The sequence below is a fragment of the Triticum dicoccoides genome, chromosome 3B (genome assembly GCF_002162155.2).
Source record: "Triticum dicoccoides isolate Atlit2015 ecotype Zavitan chromosome 3B, WEW_v2.0, whole genome shotgun sequence".
NCBI classification, from domain to species: Eukaryota; Viridiplantae; Streptophyta; class Magnoliopsida; order Poales; family Poaceae; genus Triticum; species Triticum dicoccoides.
The window spans coordinates 802984669-802996921 of record NC_041385.1 but is presented as its reverse complement, the minus strand read 5'-3'; the positions used below and the strand labels follow the sequence as shown (position 1 = coordinate 802996921).

At 46.4% G+C, this 12253-nt stretch overlaps 3 protein-coding genes across 3 annotated transcripts; 1 reads left to right on the top strand and 2 right to left on the bottom strand.

The window, feature by feature from the left end:
• Nucleotides 1-2025: 2025 nt before the first annotated feature.
• LOC119278591 (F-box protein At5g49610-like) lies at nucleotides 2026-3406 on the bottom strand. Its single transcript, XM_037559921.1, has one exon. It carries the CDS (start codon nucleotides 3344-3346, stop codon nucleotides 2171-2173), a length of 1176 nt encoding a protein of 391 aa, XP_037415818.1. The 5' UTR covers nucleotides 3347-3406; the 3' UTR covers nucleotides 2026-2170.
• Nucleotides 3407-4359: 953 nt separating this feature from the next.
• On the top strand, nucleotides 4360-4830 carry LOC119278594 (CST complex subunit STN1-like). Its single transcript, XM_037559923.1, has one exon. The coding sequence runs from the start codon at nucleotides 4360-4362 to the stop codon at nucleotides 4828-4830; it is 471 nt and encodes a 156-aa protein (XP_037415820.1).
• A 3826-nt stretch (nucleotides 4831-8656) lies between these two features.
• Nucleotides 8657-9702, bottom strand: LOC119280092 (NAC domain-containing protein 18-like). The gene has a single exon (XM_037561072.1). It carries the CDS (start codon nucleotides 9700-9702, stop codon nucleotides 9037-9039), a length of 666 nt encoding a protein of 221 aa, XP_037416969.1. The 3' UTR covers nucleotides 8657-9036.
• Nucleotides 9703-12253: the final 2551 nt, after the last annotated feature.

The window sequence follows — 12253 nt, the reverse complement described above, 5'->3', positions numbered from 1 at the left end:
TGCTTGATGTATCGTTCCAGATATAGTTGGTGATACGGTGTCTGTTCTTTTCGGCCTAGTTTCGCACCTAAAAAGGGTTTAAAGGGTTTCTAAGGGCTGGCTTTTAAGGGGTCTGCTAGGAATGCTCTTATCTCTGAGGCGAAAAAGTTGATCTGAAACCAGTCTTGATTCAGAAGGGACTCAGAGAGACTTCAGGCCCTTCTTATCCAGCCGCATGCAGCTAGCACTAAGTTTTTTTTCATTAACATAACACTAACTGGCTTCAATTGAATTCAAAACGAAGTTGTAGCAAGGATAATACAAAGTGAAACACATCTGAATTCATAACTAGAACATTCAACAAAAAGTTTAATTTCATAATTTTATAAGGGCCGCACAGACGCGTACCCCTTCTAACACATATTATGACGCCCACTCTCCCACGAAGAAGAGATGGTAGATCAACGCGCTCACTATGTGCAATGTGAACCATTGATGTAAGCCATGAGCCTTATTTTTGTTGAATCAAAAACCCAACAAACTTTATTCAATAGATATAATAGATACATCGGCAATGATTAGGATTACAATTTCATTAGGTTCCTCAAACCAATCAAAAGTGGATGAAAATCTAGCCACCCTAGTCAGTGAGCTACCTTATTTGCTTTTCTATTACAATGTTTGAACCTACAAATAGTAAAATCGCACGCCAAATGATAACATCTGTCAAAAACCGATGCCGCCGCTCCCGTAGAACATCTTCTGCTCTTCATAGTTTCGATAACCTCCATACTGTCAGAATTAATGACAAGATGATTGCATCCCATCCTTTGCGCAAGAGACAACCCGAATCTAAGATTCTATATTCCCATTCCCCCTGCCCCCTGCAATGAATTTACCTTTATCATTCGTGAGGACCGCCCCAACAGTGCCCCTAAGCTGATCATAATCAAAAAATGCATCGACATTAAGTTTTACAAATCTCACAGGGAACGGCTCCAGAACTCTCTTTTTTATTGCCGCTCTAGGAGAGGAGGCAGGCCATGAGCCTTATTGATCGACAATAGACCCCGTCCAGACTAACGCTACCACACTCGCTGTACCAATCACCAGGCACACTTTTAAAAACAGAAATACAAGCCTTGGACTACAGCTCTGACTAACCAGATATTTTTACAGTCTAAACAGCCCTCAAAGCAACACAATAATTTAGCCAAAGGAGGACTTCAGCTCTTGCTCATGTACTCAGATGTCGTATTGGCTCGACACAAAAAGCAGATAATACAGTTTAAGCTGAAAAGACTTTTTGCATGTTTCAGATCGATCAAACATACTGGAATACATCAATCTGGATGTCAAACATATATATTGCATCGATAGTGTAAGCTGTAACCACACAATCGAAATAGTTTTTCGCCAACATGTACATTTATCTCACACATGCATGCAACAGAAAACTGACTGTGGGTAGCCTACAAGTGATGTGAGGAGCTGAGCAATTACATCCAGTAACAAATGACCAGAGTGTGTTTTTTTAACTTATTTCTACAATTTTATTGCCACACAAATCATGGTGTGATCCTGCTTGGGGCAATCTGCTTTCGGCCAATGATACTCAATATGACATCTCGTCGCCTCGAGAGAAAAATGAACATGGCTGGAAGTTCCAGTGCCTCAACACGAACATAATTTGGGACCTGACCATGTCAATCTTTTCTTCTGCTTGTTAGCTTTTTTTTGAATAAAAGAAGGGCTTCACCCCTTCCGATTTTCATTAATGAAAACCCAAGCATCCATCCCTAGACACAGTACAAACTTCTGCTTGTCAGTAGAAGCATTATTTCTTCAGAGTCGAACTTCATATGCACTATTAATTCCATAAAATGCTTAGCAGCTAAGTGAGACACAATTCCAAACAATACAACAGAAAAAAAGGAATTACAACAGAAACCACTGGATGACCTTTAAGAAAGACTTGCAATTTAGCATCAAGACTCACAGTAGCCACTTCAGCCCAGAAGAATATTCAAAGAAATATAAACATAACCATGAAACAGTCAAGCTTGTTGATCATAACTTGTCTATGCATCAAAATGAAACTAGCTGGCTCATAGTGGACCGAATTCATACACACTGCAGCTCATGAGGATACTGAAAGTTGGGCTAGAATCACCACTTGATATAACATCCGTCAGATGAAAGGTGCAGAGTTGGCAACATAACCCTCGAGTGTTGGAAAGAAGGTATGTTGAACAAGAGTTTGCTTGAGCCAAAGATTTGCAGGACCGAGGCCTCTGCGATGGGAAGTAGCGACCAACTTGCCCTCAATGTCAACCTGAAGTAGCCGCTCACCAAAATTGATCAGTAGGAGCACGTCACCATCCCAAGGCACAGCCACCACCCAAGAACTTTCGTCCAACTTGCCAAACTGCAGAGTGAGGTCTGCAAATGAGAAGTCTACCCGGTATTTGCAGGCCCAGACCTCCCTCTCATAGTCCTGCGCCACCCAGATATCAATGGCTGTCGCAGCATCATTAAAGCCGGGCATGCCAAGCATTCCATCCATCTGAAACAACTTAGCATGGCCAGTAACAACCGGAGCACGCATCTGCCAGAACAACTCAGTAGTGGTGTCGAACACCGTTATCGTGCTGCCTGGTGGGTGCCAATGCAGGCAGCCACGAAACAGGAGAGATCCAAAGGTGTATGTCAGCACCTGCGCATCGGGGAACCCTATGTACCTCGGTGGCTGGCCCGAGCCTAACGTGAAGATGTAGGAGCCGTCTTCAGGGGGGTCAGGTACCAGTTCATGAGGCATCAATACTGAGTCCCGGTACATCAACAGTCGGTAGTCGCCGGTGGGGATGTGCCGGTACATCCCGAGGAGCGAGTACTCGATGTTACAGCCATAAGGCAACGGGAGGGGCGCGTACTGACGAGTAGAGGGGTTGCAGACGGCGAAGCGCCAGTCACGGACGCTGGTGTGGCGGAAGGAGAGGACCAGGAGGCCGTCGCAGCAGGCCTCCAGATGGTGGAAGTCGGAGTCTTGCTCAAGCCGCGCGACGGGGTGGAGCTGGAGCTGGGGCTGGTCGGCGCCTGCCCGCTGGTGGAAGGGGATGATGTCGAGGGACTCGACCTCGTCGCCGACGAAGTTGTAGCCGTAGAGGAGGGGGAGGGCGGGCTGGAGGGCGTGGTGGGCGAGGAGGAATTGGCGGGTGGAGGTGGCGCTGCGCCATGCGCGGCAGACGGCGCGGCAGCGGAGGAGCGATTTGGGGGGCAGACGGACGAGGATCTCCCAGATGGTGATCTCGTCTGGGAGGCTGCCGCCGGGAGGCGGCGCCGTTGCTCCTCTCGCGGCGTCCGCCATGGTCGCCGGCGGCAAGCAAGAGAGGTGAGTGGTGGACTGCTTGTGGCAGTGCGTGACGGCGGCGTTTAGGGGGGAAGGGGAGGGGAGGTAGGTTTTGCCCTCTCGTCTCGTGGATTGAACTGGGCCTAAACGGTCTGGGCCAAACCTGGGCCTGGGCTGAAGCCTTCAACAGGCCCAGACACTCGGCCGTTGCTGATGCGCCAGGAGCCAGCCCAGTACGCCCAGCGCAGCGCCAGCCCTTCAGCTCTGAACCCTACTTGTCTCAAAAAAAAAAAAAGCTCTGAACCCTACCGCGAATGTTATTCATTCGAATCGTAGAAATTGAAGGATATGCATTGATTCAGTCTTGTACTGTTAGATTAGGTCGGTGAGATGTTAAGTGTATGCACTGATTCAATGTTGTACTGTTAGATTAGTCTGCAGCTGCTACAAGTGCAGAGATGCAGGATCCAGTACACGTCTGGTTCTGTAACTACTACAAGCAGAGCAATATGTATCCCTGTTCTGAACTTCAATGAATTCGAGTCGCCATGTGTGGTTTTGCCAGTGTGTGGTTTCCTTGAAAATGTGCGTGGGGGTTTTCTCCCCGCGCCCATCTGCTTCTCGCGATGCGGCGGCCCGCGCATTGGAGACAGGAGCATCGCCATGGTTTGCTGCAGAATATGAAACCAACCAATTAACAGTACAGAATCTGAAACCTCGTGTTCAACTCAATCCAGAAAATGTTGTCTTGTACTATTACTTGTAATTCTGGTCATGATTATATATTTTGTTGGATCGTTAAATCTCGATTTCTAATTCTCGATAACTGTGCAATTGAGCTATTGGGATAATTTTCTGGTTTGTTATAAGCGTTAAACTTTTAGCCCGGCCTGCTTGAATCCTGGCTCCGCCAATAATTTACATAGCTTTTTGCTTAAATTTTCATCATGTGTGATAAAAATGTGAAGCCCTAGTTAGATCTCTTCTCTGAACTTCATTGCCTCATGTCATTGGTTGTATGCAGGCTCATCATGGACTCCCTTCATCTTGTGCACATCAAACTTCTGGCTACCGGCCTTCTCACGCTAACTCCCCGACATACATCGCCGCCTTCCTTTGTTCGCTGTGGCCGTACGGTTGCTCGTGCCGAAGTTGTCGGGGTTGTTGTTTCACGTGACCACATGGAGAAGTTTCTGCGCTTCCTGGTTGATGATGGCACTGGCTGTGTGCCATGTGTCTTGTGGCTGAACCACCAGTACCTGAATGCAAACAGTTCATCAGATTCTGATCCAACTGGAGAGATGGCATCGAAAATGTCGGAGGTGGTACGCCTGGGCACCCTGTTGAGGGTTCGTGGGAGGATTGTCATGTACCGTGGTGCAATTCAGATTGCTCCTAGAGACGTGGTTCTTGAGGAGGACCCTAATGTGGAGGTTCTACATTGGTTACAGTGCGTTCACATGGCCAAGGAATGTTATGATTTGCCACTGCCTTCTGCTTGAGCTGTGCCTCGGAGGATCTCATGCTCTGTAACGATACCAAATTGTATGGTGTTTATTTATGTGGTTACTATTGAACCAACTTCTTCTAATGCGATCCAGCGTGTGTACGGCAAACATTGTTAATTAAATGCCTTTTTTGATCGACTGCATTTGATTTACTTCATTTAAGCATTAGGGTCAGTTTGCAACTGCCTTATAAGGTCCAATGCACAGGCTCCTAGTGATAGCACACTGCACTAGGGTGAAGTCATGTGTGGATCCCTGACACTGAATGGTACTGCAGCTACTCACTCATTTTAGTTTTTGTTTGATGATGTAAATGCTTGATTAACAAATATGGGTCGTCCATCTTGCAGGTATACCTGGTTTCATGAATTTAGATTCTTGTTTCAGAGGTCAATATATCCGGCAACAATGGTAAGTTTCCAGCTGCACATGAAAGGATATCAGCAGTGACATTATCCCCTGCCAAGGGACTTACCAGTGCCAAAGCCAATGTATAGGTGCAACTTCTTACTGCAATATTAATGCACATGGATAGAAATAGGAAGAAAGATACGTATAATATTATTGATTGCAGACAAAGCTCATTTAATGCCTTGTTCTCTACAGGGTTTTCTTTGCCAAGTAAAGATGTATCTTATGACTTAGATGTGCAAGAGTCAAGACTCAATAGTGAGAGAGTCCACATGTAACAGGCATCATGGTTATCGAAGGTACAATACAACACCTTGAAACCCCAAGTTAGATTCAGATGAGCTGATTATGTTATGTATCTCTGGTGATTTTTTACATTTTAGTTCCTTTTGTGTTGTTGCCTCCAATAAGATATGAGGAACTATAACTTGAGCTGCTTTAGATGAATATTCAAGGCCACTCACTGATAATTCGTTGTTGAAGTCAAAACCTGGACATTTCCTCCTATCATTTCATTCACAAATATCTAAATGGTGTTTTGACTGTTTACAAAGGTAGCGGACAAAGGTAGTGGAGATGAGATGATTAAAGCGGAATACTATTCGTAGGCCTTGATTCCGGCCAGCTGCCAGATAATTAGAAAGGACACTAAGATGATGTCGACAAATAACTATATTAATTAAAATCAAATTATGTTGATTATACATGATGATGTGTGTGTTTGCACAATATTCCCTTGGGATCATATGTATTTTGTTGCTCCCCTGAATATTAGGGCTATTAGTTTTCTCTTTCACGGTTCTGAGCAAACTTTCTCTTGACTTTATCCGTTGATGTTTTCAGTAGTAGGTGAATCATGTAGTATTTGGATTCGCAAAAAAGAAAAAATCATGTAGTATTTGGCATCATGCGATCTGATTCATCCTCTGGCAGCCCTCCATAACCTCTTTTCTTGGACAGTGTACTAACTGAAGCATGTTTCATATTAAACTTGTATACCTATTTGCAGAGGTAGATGTGTAAATTAGTAGTGGTAAATGTGCAAATTAGTTGTGTTCTTTCATTTCCATTGTGGGAGGTCTGACCATTAGCTATGATGTTCTCTGACAATATGCACATGTAACTCATTTTTTGCAGCATGCAACTCAATTTTTGTTGGTCAAGTTGGTGATCTAAAAATATGTGTGAGCCTCTATATCGAAACGGAAGAAGTATCATTTTGCTAGTCTCTGCTTTCTTTGTCTTAGTGTCACCTAGTCACCTTCCTGGCATTTACCACTCTCAAGTTGATAGGCTGATATAGTGATGTATCAGGATCCATTACACCAGTCGAGCCACATGGTATTGAATAGTGCCTCCGTTCTATCAAGTCATTCATAGGCTGATATAGTTGATAGGCTGACAACACTAACCGAGTTGTCGGAACATAGTAAGTACTATCTTGCGTGTAGTTGCTCATTAAAGTCATTCATAGTTAAACTCAACTCGAAACGTACAAGTCTCTTGCTGATTATATGATTAATCCAGCGGATATATGTCTCCAAAATATGCAATGGGAGGCCTCTTTTCTGTTAATCTGATGTCTATAGCTTTGGGGTATTGCTATTGGAAACTGTAAGTGGTCTAAGGATAAGCTCAACCGAGAACATCAAGGAGTTCCCCAACCTTATAATATATGTAAGATTACGATTTATCATTGCCAATGTCTGCAATTCCTTTTGACCACATGAATTAATTTTTTTTGATTCGATTTATTCAGGCATGGAGTCTATGGAAGGAAGGGTTAGCAATGGATTTGGTGGATCCTTCAGTTCCAGAGGGCTGCTCGAATGAAGAGGTTTTGTGTTGCATCCATGTCGGGCTCTTGTGTGTTCAGGATGATCCGGATGCCAGACCACTCATGTCAACCGTTGTATCAACCTTGGAGAGTAGAAGCACACCACTTGCAAGGCCTGATAAGCCACTGTATTTTTCTCACAGAAATAAGGTAGCAAAGAGAGCAGACTACGGTGAGGACTCTGGATATGGAAGACCTTACAGTAATAGAGGGGCGATAGGATCCCCCAAGCTTACATTGAGATGATTATGCAGCACTCTTTCAACGCCAAAGCTTCCAAAAGGTGTGATTTCACCCCCTAAGTTGAAAGATAGTATCTACCGCGGGAGGACAAGGTTATACATGGTCAAGTTTGATGCTGCCATCTTATTACAGTCTGAAAGTATTGTTGCTGGTGCTGTGGCCCGGCCGTGATCACCGTGATATGTTCCTGAACGCTCACCGTCGCTTCTTTGAGAAGGTTTGCGCTCCTGAACCCGCTGAAGCAATGGCCGCCTCTGATATATATGCTTTATCCTGTTACTCTTGTTGATGGTGTTCAAAGGATTATCTTAGCTTGTGATTGTTCTTCTCTGGTGGCCAAGCTGATTGCCTCTGAAGCTGACCGATCGGCTACTGGTGCTGTTATCCATGACTACCAAGTTAGTATTAGGGTGGAAATTTGTTTCAGTTTCCTTCACTCGTGTTGGTCGAGTCTGTTTGGATCGGCCCGTTGGAGTTGCTCTAAGGGTCTGCGCTTGGTCTGTTGAAGGCTCCGGATTTCAATTTTGTGGCACATATATTGATTTTTCAATTTTGTGGCATGGTACTCATGCCTTCCAGAAAGTCTTGTTTGTATCTGTATTTTCATCCGGGCTTCGACTCTGTAAAGTCTGGAGCACGACAATTTGTTGTATAAAATATCTGCATACAAGTATATCAAGAAGTCAACCTTATGTTGATGTTAACGGAGAAATGACTTGAGTTGACTTTTTTGAGGAGAAAATGACTTATGTTTAGACGACTTACAAACGGCAGAGCAGCACACTCTGGCAAAAGCCAGCAAAATCCAAGGGACCAAATTCAGTTTGAGCCGATGTGCAACATCCAACGACATGGATTTTGAAATGTCCATGCAACTATACTGCCCATGGACATTGTCATTGGGCATGACTATAACATGCGCTACTATTTGGTCTACAACATCTATATATCCTCCTTCGGGAAGATCATCTCTTAGCAAGTTAGTCAAAAAAGAGCTCGCTTTGCCCGAATACATTGAGTTAGTAAGGATGTGGAGAGGAAATTTGTAGTGCTCCAAGCCTGTTTTGAAGTTGTTCGAGAGCCTGTAAAAATATGGGATTCGGAAACTTATGGGTGGTGATGACATGTTGTGTGATCATGCATAACATGATTGTGAAGGATGAGGGTTAAGGTGGCGCCGGAGGTCTGGAATTTGAGAAGATAGAAGATCATATCCAACTTCCAAATCAGAATCCAGGCACGTCGAGCAACTCATGAGCATCATAGTTAGATTGTAAGATTCGAATTTCGCAAAAAAAAAAGATTATAAGATTTGAAATGCTATTATTTTAAGTGCTATGAAATTAAAGAAAAACATGTGCAGAAGTTTGGAGATAGGATAGGGTTGAATATCCTGCTCCCGTATCCGGGGCCACGGACGAGTTTGGATCAGTGTCTGTTTTGCCTTAACAAAAAGATAAGATATTGTGAACACCGCTTATGGCGCACGCGGAACCATACCAACCCAACTGCTTTATTACAGCGCGCATTCATTTCCTTTCTTCTCTCAACACTGCCCATGGCCCACGCGCACCGACGGACGGACGGACATGCCGGGCGACGAGCACAAGAAACGCGACACGAAATCCTATGGGGACTCTCCCCGCGTTGCGCCGGCCGGCCGGCGACCGAGGCGAGGCGAGGCAGCCTACCGAGTACTACTGACCCCCCTACGGCCTCCGGGAGCGCGGCTTGAGGCTCTTCCTGACGCTGCGGCGGACGTGGCAGAGCACCCAGTAGTGGTCCTCCTCGCCGTCGTCGGCGCGGCGGTAGCACCGCGGGTCCGTGATCTCGTACTCGCTCATCACCCACCCGGTGCTCCGCCGCCCCTGCGCCCAGTCGCGGGCGTAGAAGCAGTAGCGCGTCATGGACCAGCGCGCCACCACGCCCAGCTCCGTCACGGACCGCCGGTCCTCCCTGTTGCTGCTGTGCATCCACGCGCCGCCGCCGCCCTCCGGGGTGCGCCGCGCCTGGGCGCGCTTCCCGCGCCGCCGCCGCGCCGCGAAGAAGTAGCCGTGCCCGCGCCGCAGCAGGCCGTGCCGCGCCAGCAGCTCCCAGGGGGTTGCCGCGCACGGGTCCGCCTCCACCACCGCGCCCGCCACGCGCGGCGCGAACCCGCGCAGCTGCGGCCGCAGGAAGTGCAGCACCAGCTCGTCCTCCGTCGGCTCGAACTCGATCTCCTCCTCCTCCCCCGCCTTCCCCATCACCTCCACGCCGGCGCCGCCCAGATTTATCTCCTCCTCTATTTCCCCGATGAAGTCAAGGCTCGGCGACCACCAGACAAGAAGATGCGGCGAGGGACAGGGAGGGACGGCTAAGAAAAGGACATCCAGCATTACCTTACCCTATTCAGCCCAACACGGAGTAGCCCGCCCAAATGGGCTGCTCAATCGGGCCCAGCTGTAAAGCCACAGCACGGACGCCGGATCTTTTTTGTCCCAAAAAGGAAAACTAACGCCGGCCATATGTAAATGGAGATCACTAACTAAGGACGGAGAGATACGCATCAATTCTGTAATTGTGATAACAGGATCACCAATTAAGTAGTGCGATATGGCACACATGTCGATAATATCCGGCACATAGGGGGAATGAAATGTCAAGGCCTCCCAATGTGATGAAGTTCTTCTGCAACGCAGATCAGGGTGTAAGCACCACCAAAACAACCACATTGTTCCGAAATTTTGGTACAATTGATGATCTAGACCAAGGTGGTGTCTGAGTTAAGTAAGACTCATATCAATTGTAAGTGATGATTACGAAACTCCCTTGGGCACCCGTCATGTTTCCCTTGCAAGCTTACATCGTCTGCAACAACCACTAGAGGAAAGAAATATCTGAGCTAGCGCGTTCAGTGGAGGAGACGTTCCTGTCGACTATGAGGCGCCCTTGAAGGCTTCGTTAATCTTAAGATAATATGCCGGCTCAGTCTGTCAAATGTGCTCATAGGGTTAGGGTGTGCATGTGTGTTTATATGGATGAATGTATGCGCGTATATATGAGCACATGCGTCTTTACCGTGTTAAAAAAACTAAAATAGAATGTTAAATTCCCGCAAAAGAGATGTATAATGGTAAGACAACGAACACACATAAGTGCTCCCATCACTAAATAAAAATATGAGCACTCACATGTCTTCCTTCCTGGAAGCATCTCTTGAGAGAACAGTCCGGGTGATGTCAATGGTGGAGGTTGATTTGGATGGTTGTTGGTGCTTGCAATAATATATTTACCCATCAGGTTTATCTAGTCGATCTTGGTCGAGAAAAATAAGCTACTATTGAAAATAAAAGAACAAAAGCGAAAATGGGTACTTAGGGCATCACCAAGGCGGACACGCAAATCACATCCGCCCGGACCGCGGGAGCCATCCAACGCGGGAAAGTATCGGTCCGCGAGGCGGTCCGGATGCGATTTTTTCTGCAAAACGGAGAGAAAAGTGGGTAAGCTTTGCGGGAGTCCGGACATGCGAAACATAGGAATCCGACATGCCAGACCCACCCAAAACTCTTCCCGGACCCCGTGACTCCATCCTCCCCCATTTTCTCTCCTTTCTTCTTTCTCTCTTGCCTTCGCCGCTGCTCCACCACCCTGGCCACCACGCCAAACCCCTACCGCTAGGTGGAAACAGACTAAATGGTATAGTTACTGAATATCATCTAAAAGGCCTCAAAGATTTGAAGTTCTTGGGGTTGCACAACACATACCTTCAGATAAAGGTTAGTCAAAATTGGATTCCTCCATTCAAGCTACAAGCAATTTTCTTAGCATCTTTGCAGCTAGGACCGGAATTCCCGCCATGGCTTAGATCACAGACAAGTCTTCGGCTCCTACATATATCAAATGCAAGCATAACTGCAATCCCAGCTTGGTTTTGGGTTGCATTTTCAAGGACAAACTTCATAGATTTGTCAGATAATGAGATAACCGACACACTTCCAGCAACCTTGAAATTTATGACTACACAAAAAATGGTACTGTCCAATAATAGATTGATATGTATGGTGCAAAAGTTTCCAAGAAATGCTGAATACATGGACTTAGCAGGAAACTCTTTCTCCGGGACATTGCCATTAGATTTTGGAGCCCCTTTATTGGAGGAGCTTATTCTTTATAACAATTCAATATCAGGCACCATTCCATCTTCAATATGCAAATTGTCACAGTTGGTTGTGCTAGACCTATCAAAAAACAAGCTTACAGGAGAAGTTCCAACTTGTGAAGAGGATTCTAACTCGCAGATGAGTAGTCTTCATGTGGTAAATTTAAATACCAGCAACCTCTCAGGACAGTTCCCAAAAGTTCTTAGAAACTGCCAACACCTTGTTTTTATTGATCTATCTTATAACAAATTCTCTGGAGACATACCTACATGGATGGCTGTGAATTTTCCGTACTTGGCACTCCTACGTCCACGGTACAATATGTTTTCTAGGGAAATTCCCATGGAATTGGAATGCTTCAAGGGCTGCAGTTTTACATCTTGCACACAACAACTTCTCACGAAGCATGCCAGACTCATTAGTTAAGATGAGCGCAATGGCCCAAAGTTCTGGATACGAGTATTTAACCAAAAACTACCACAATTCACGGAACCGTGACGAAAAACTATCACTTTACGATTCTGTGCGAAAAACTACCACTTTTTTTCTAATCCGTGGCAAAAAACTACCAAGTCGCGAAATCGCTCGCTTGACCCGCGCTAAGCACAAATCTGACCGCTTGGGCCCACGAACCAGGTGCCACCCTGGCCATCCTTCGCGCCGGAGCCGCACCCGCATGCGCGCGCCCGCTCCCGCCTCGCCGTCGTCGCTCCCACCTCGCCGTCGTCGTGCCCACCAAGCTCCTGGGGCCGGCCACTGCCGCGTGGCCGCCAGCGCCGCGCTG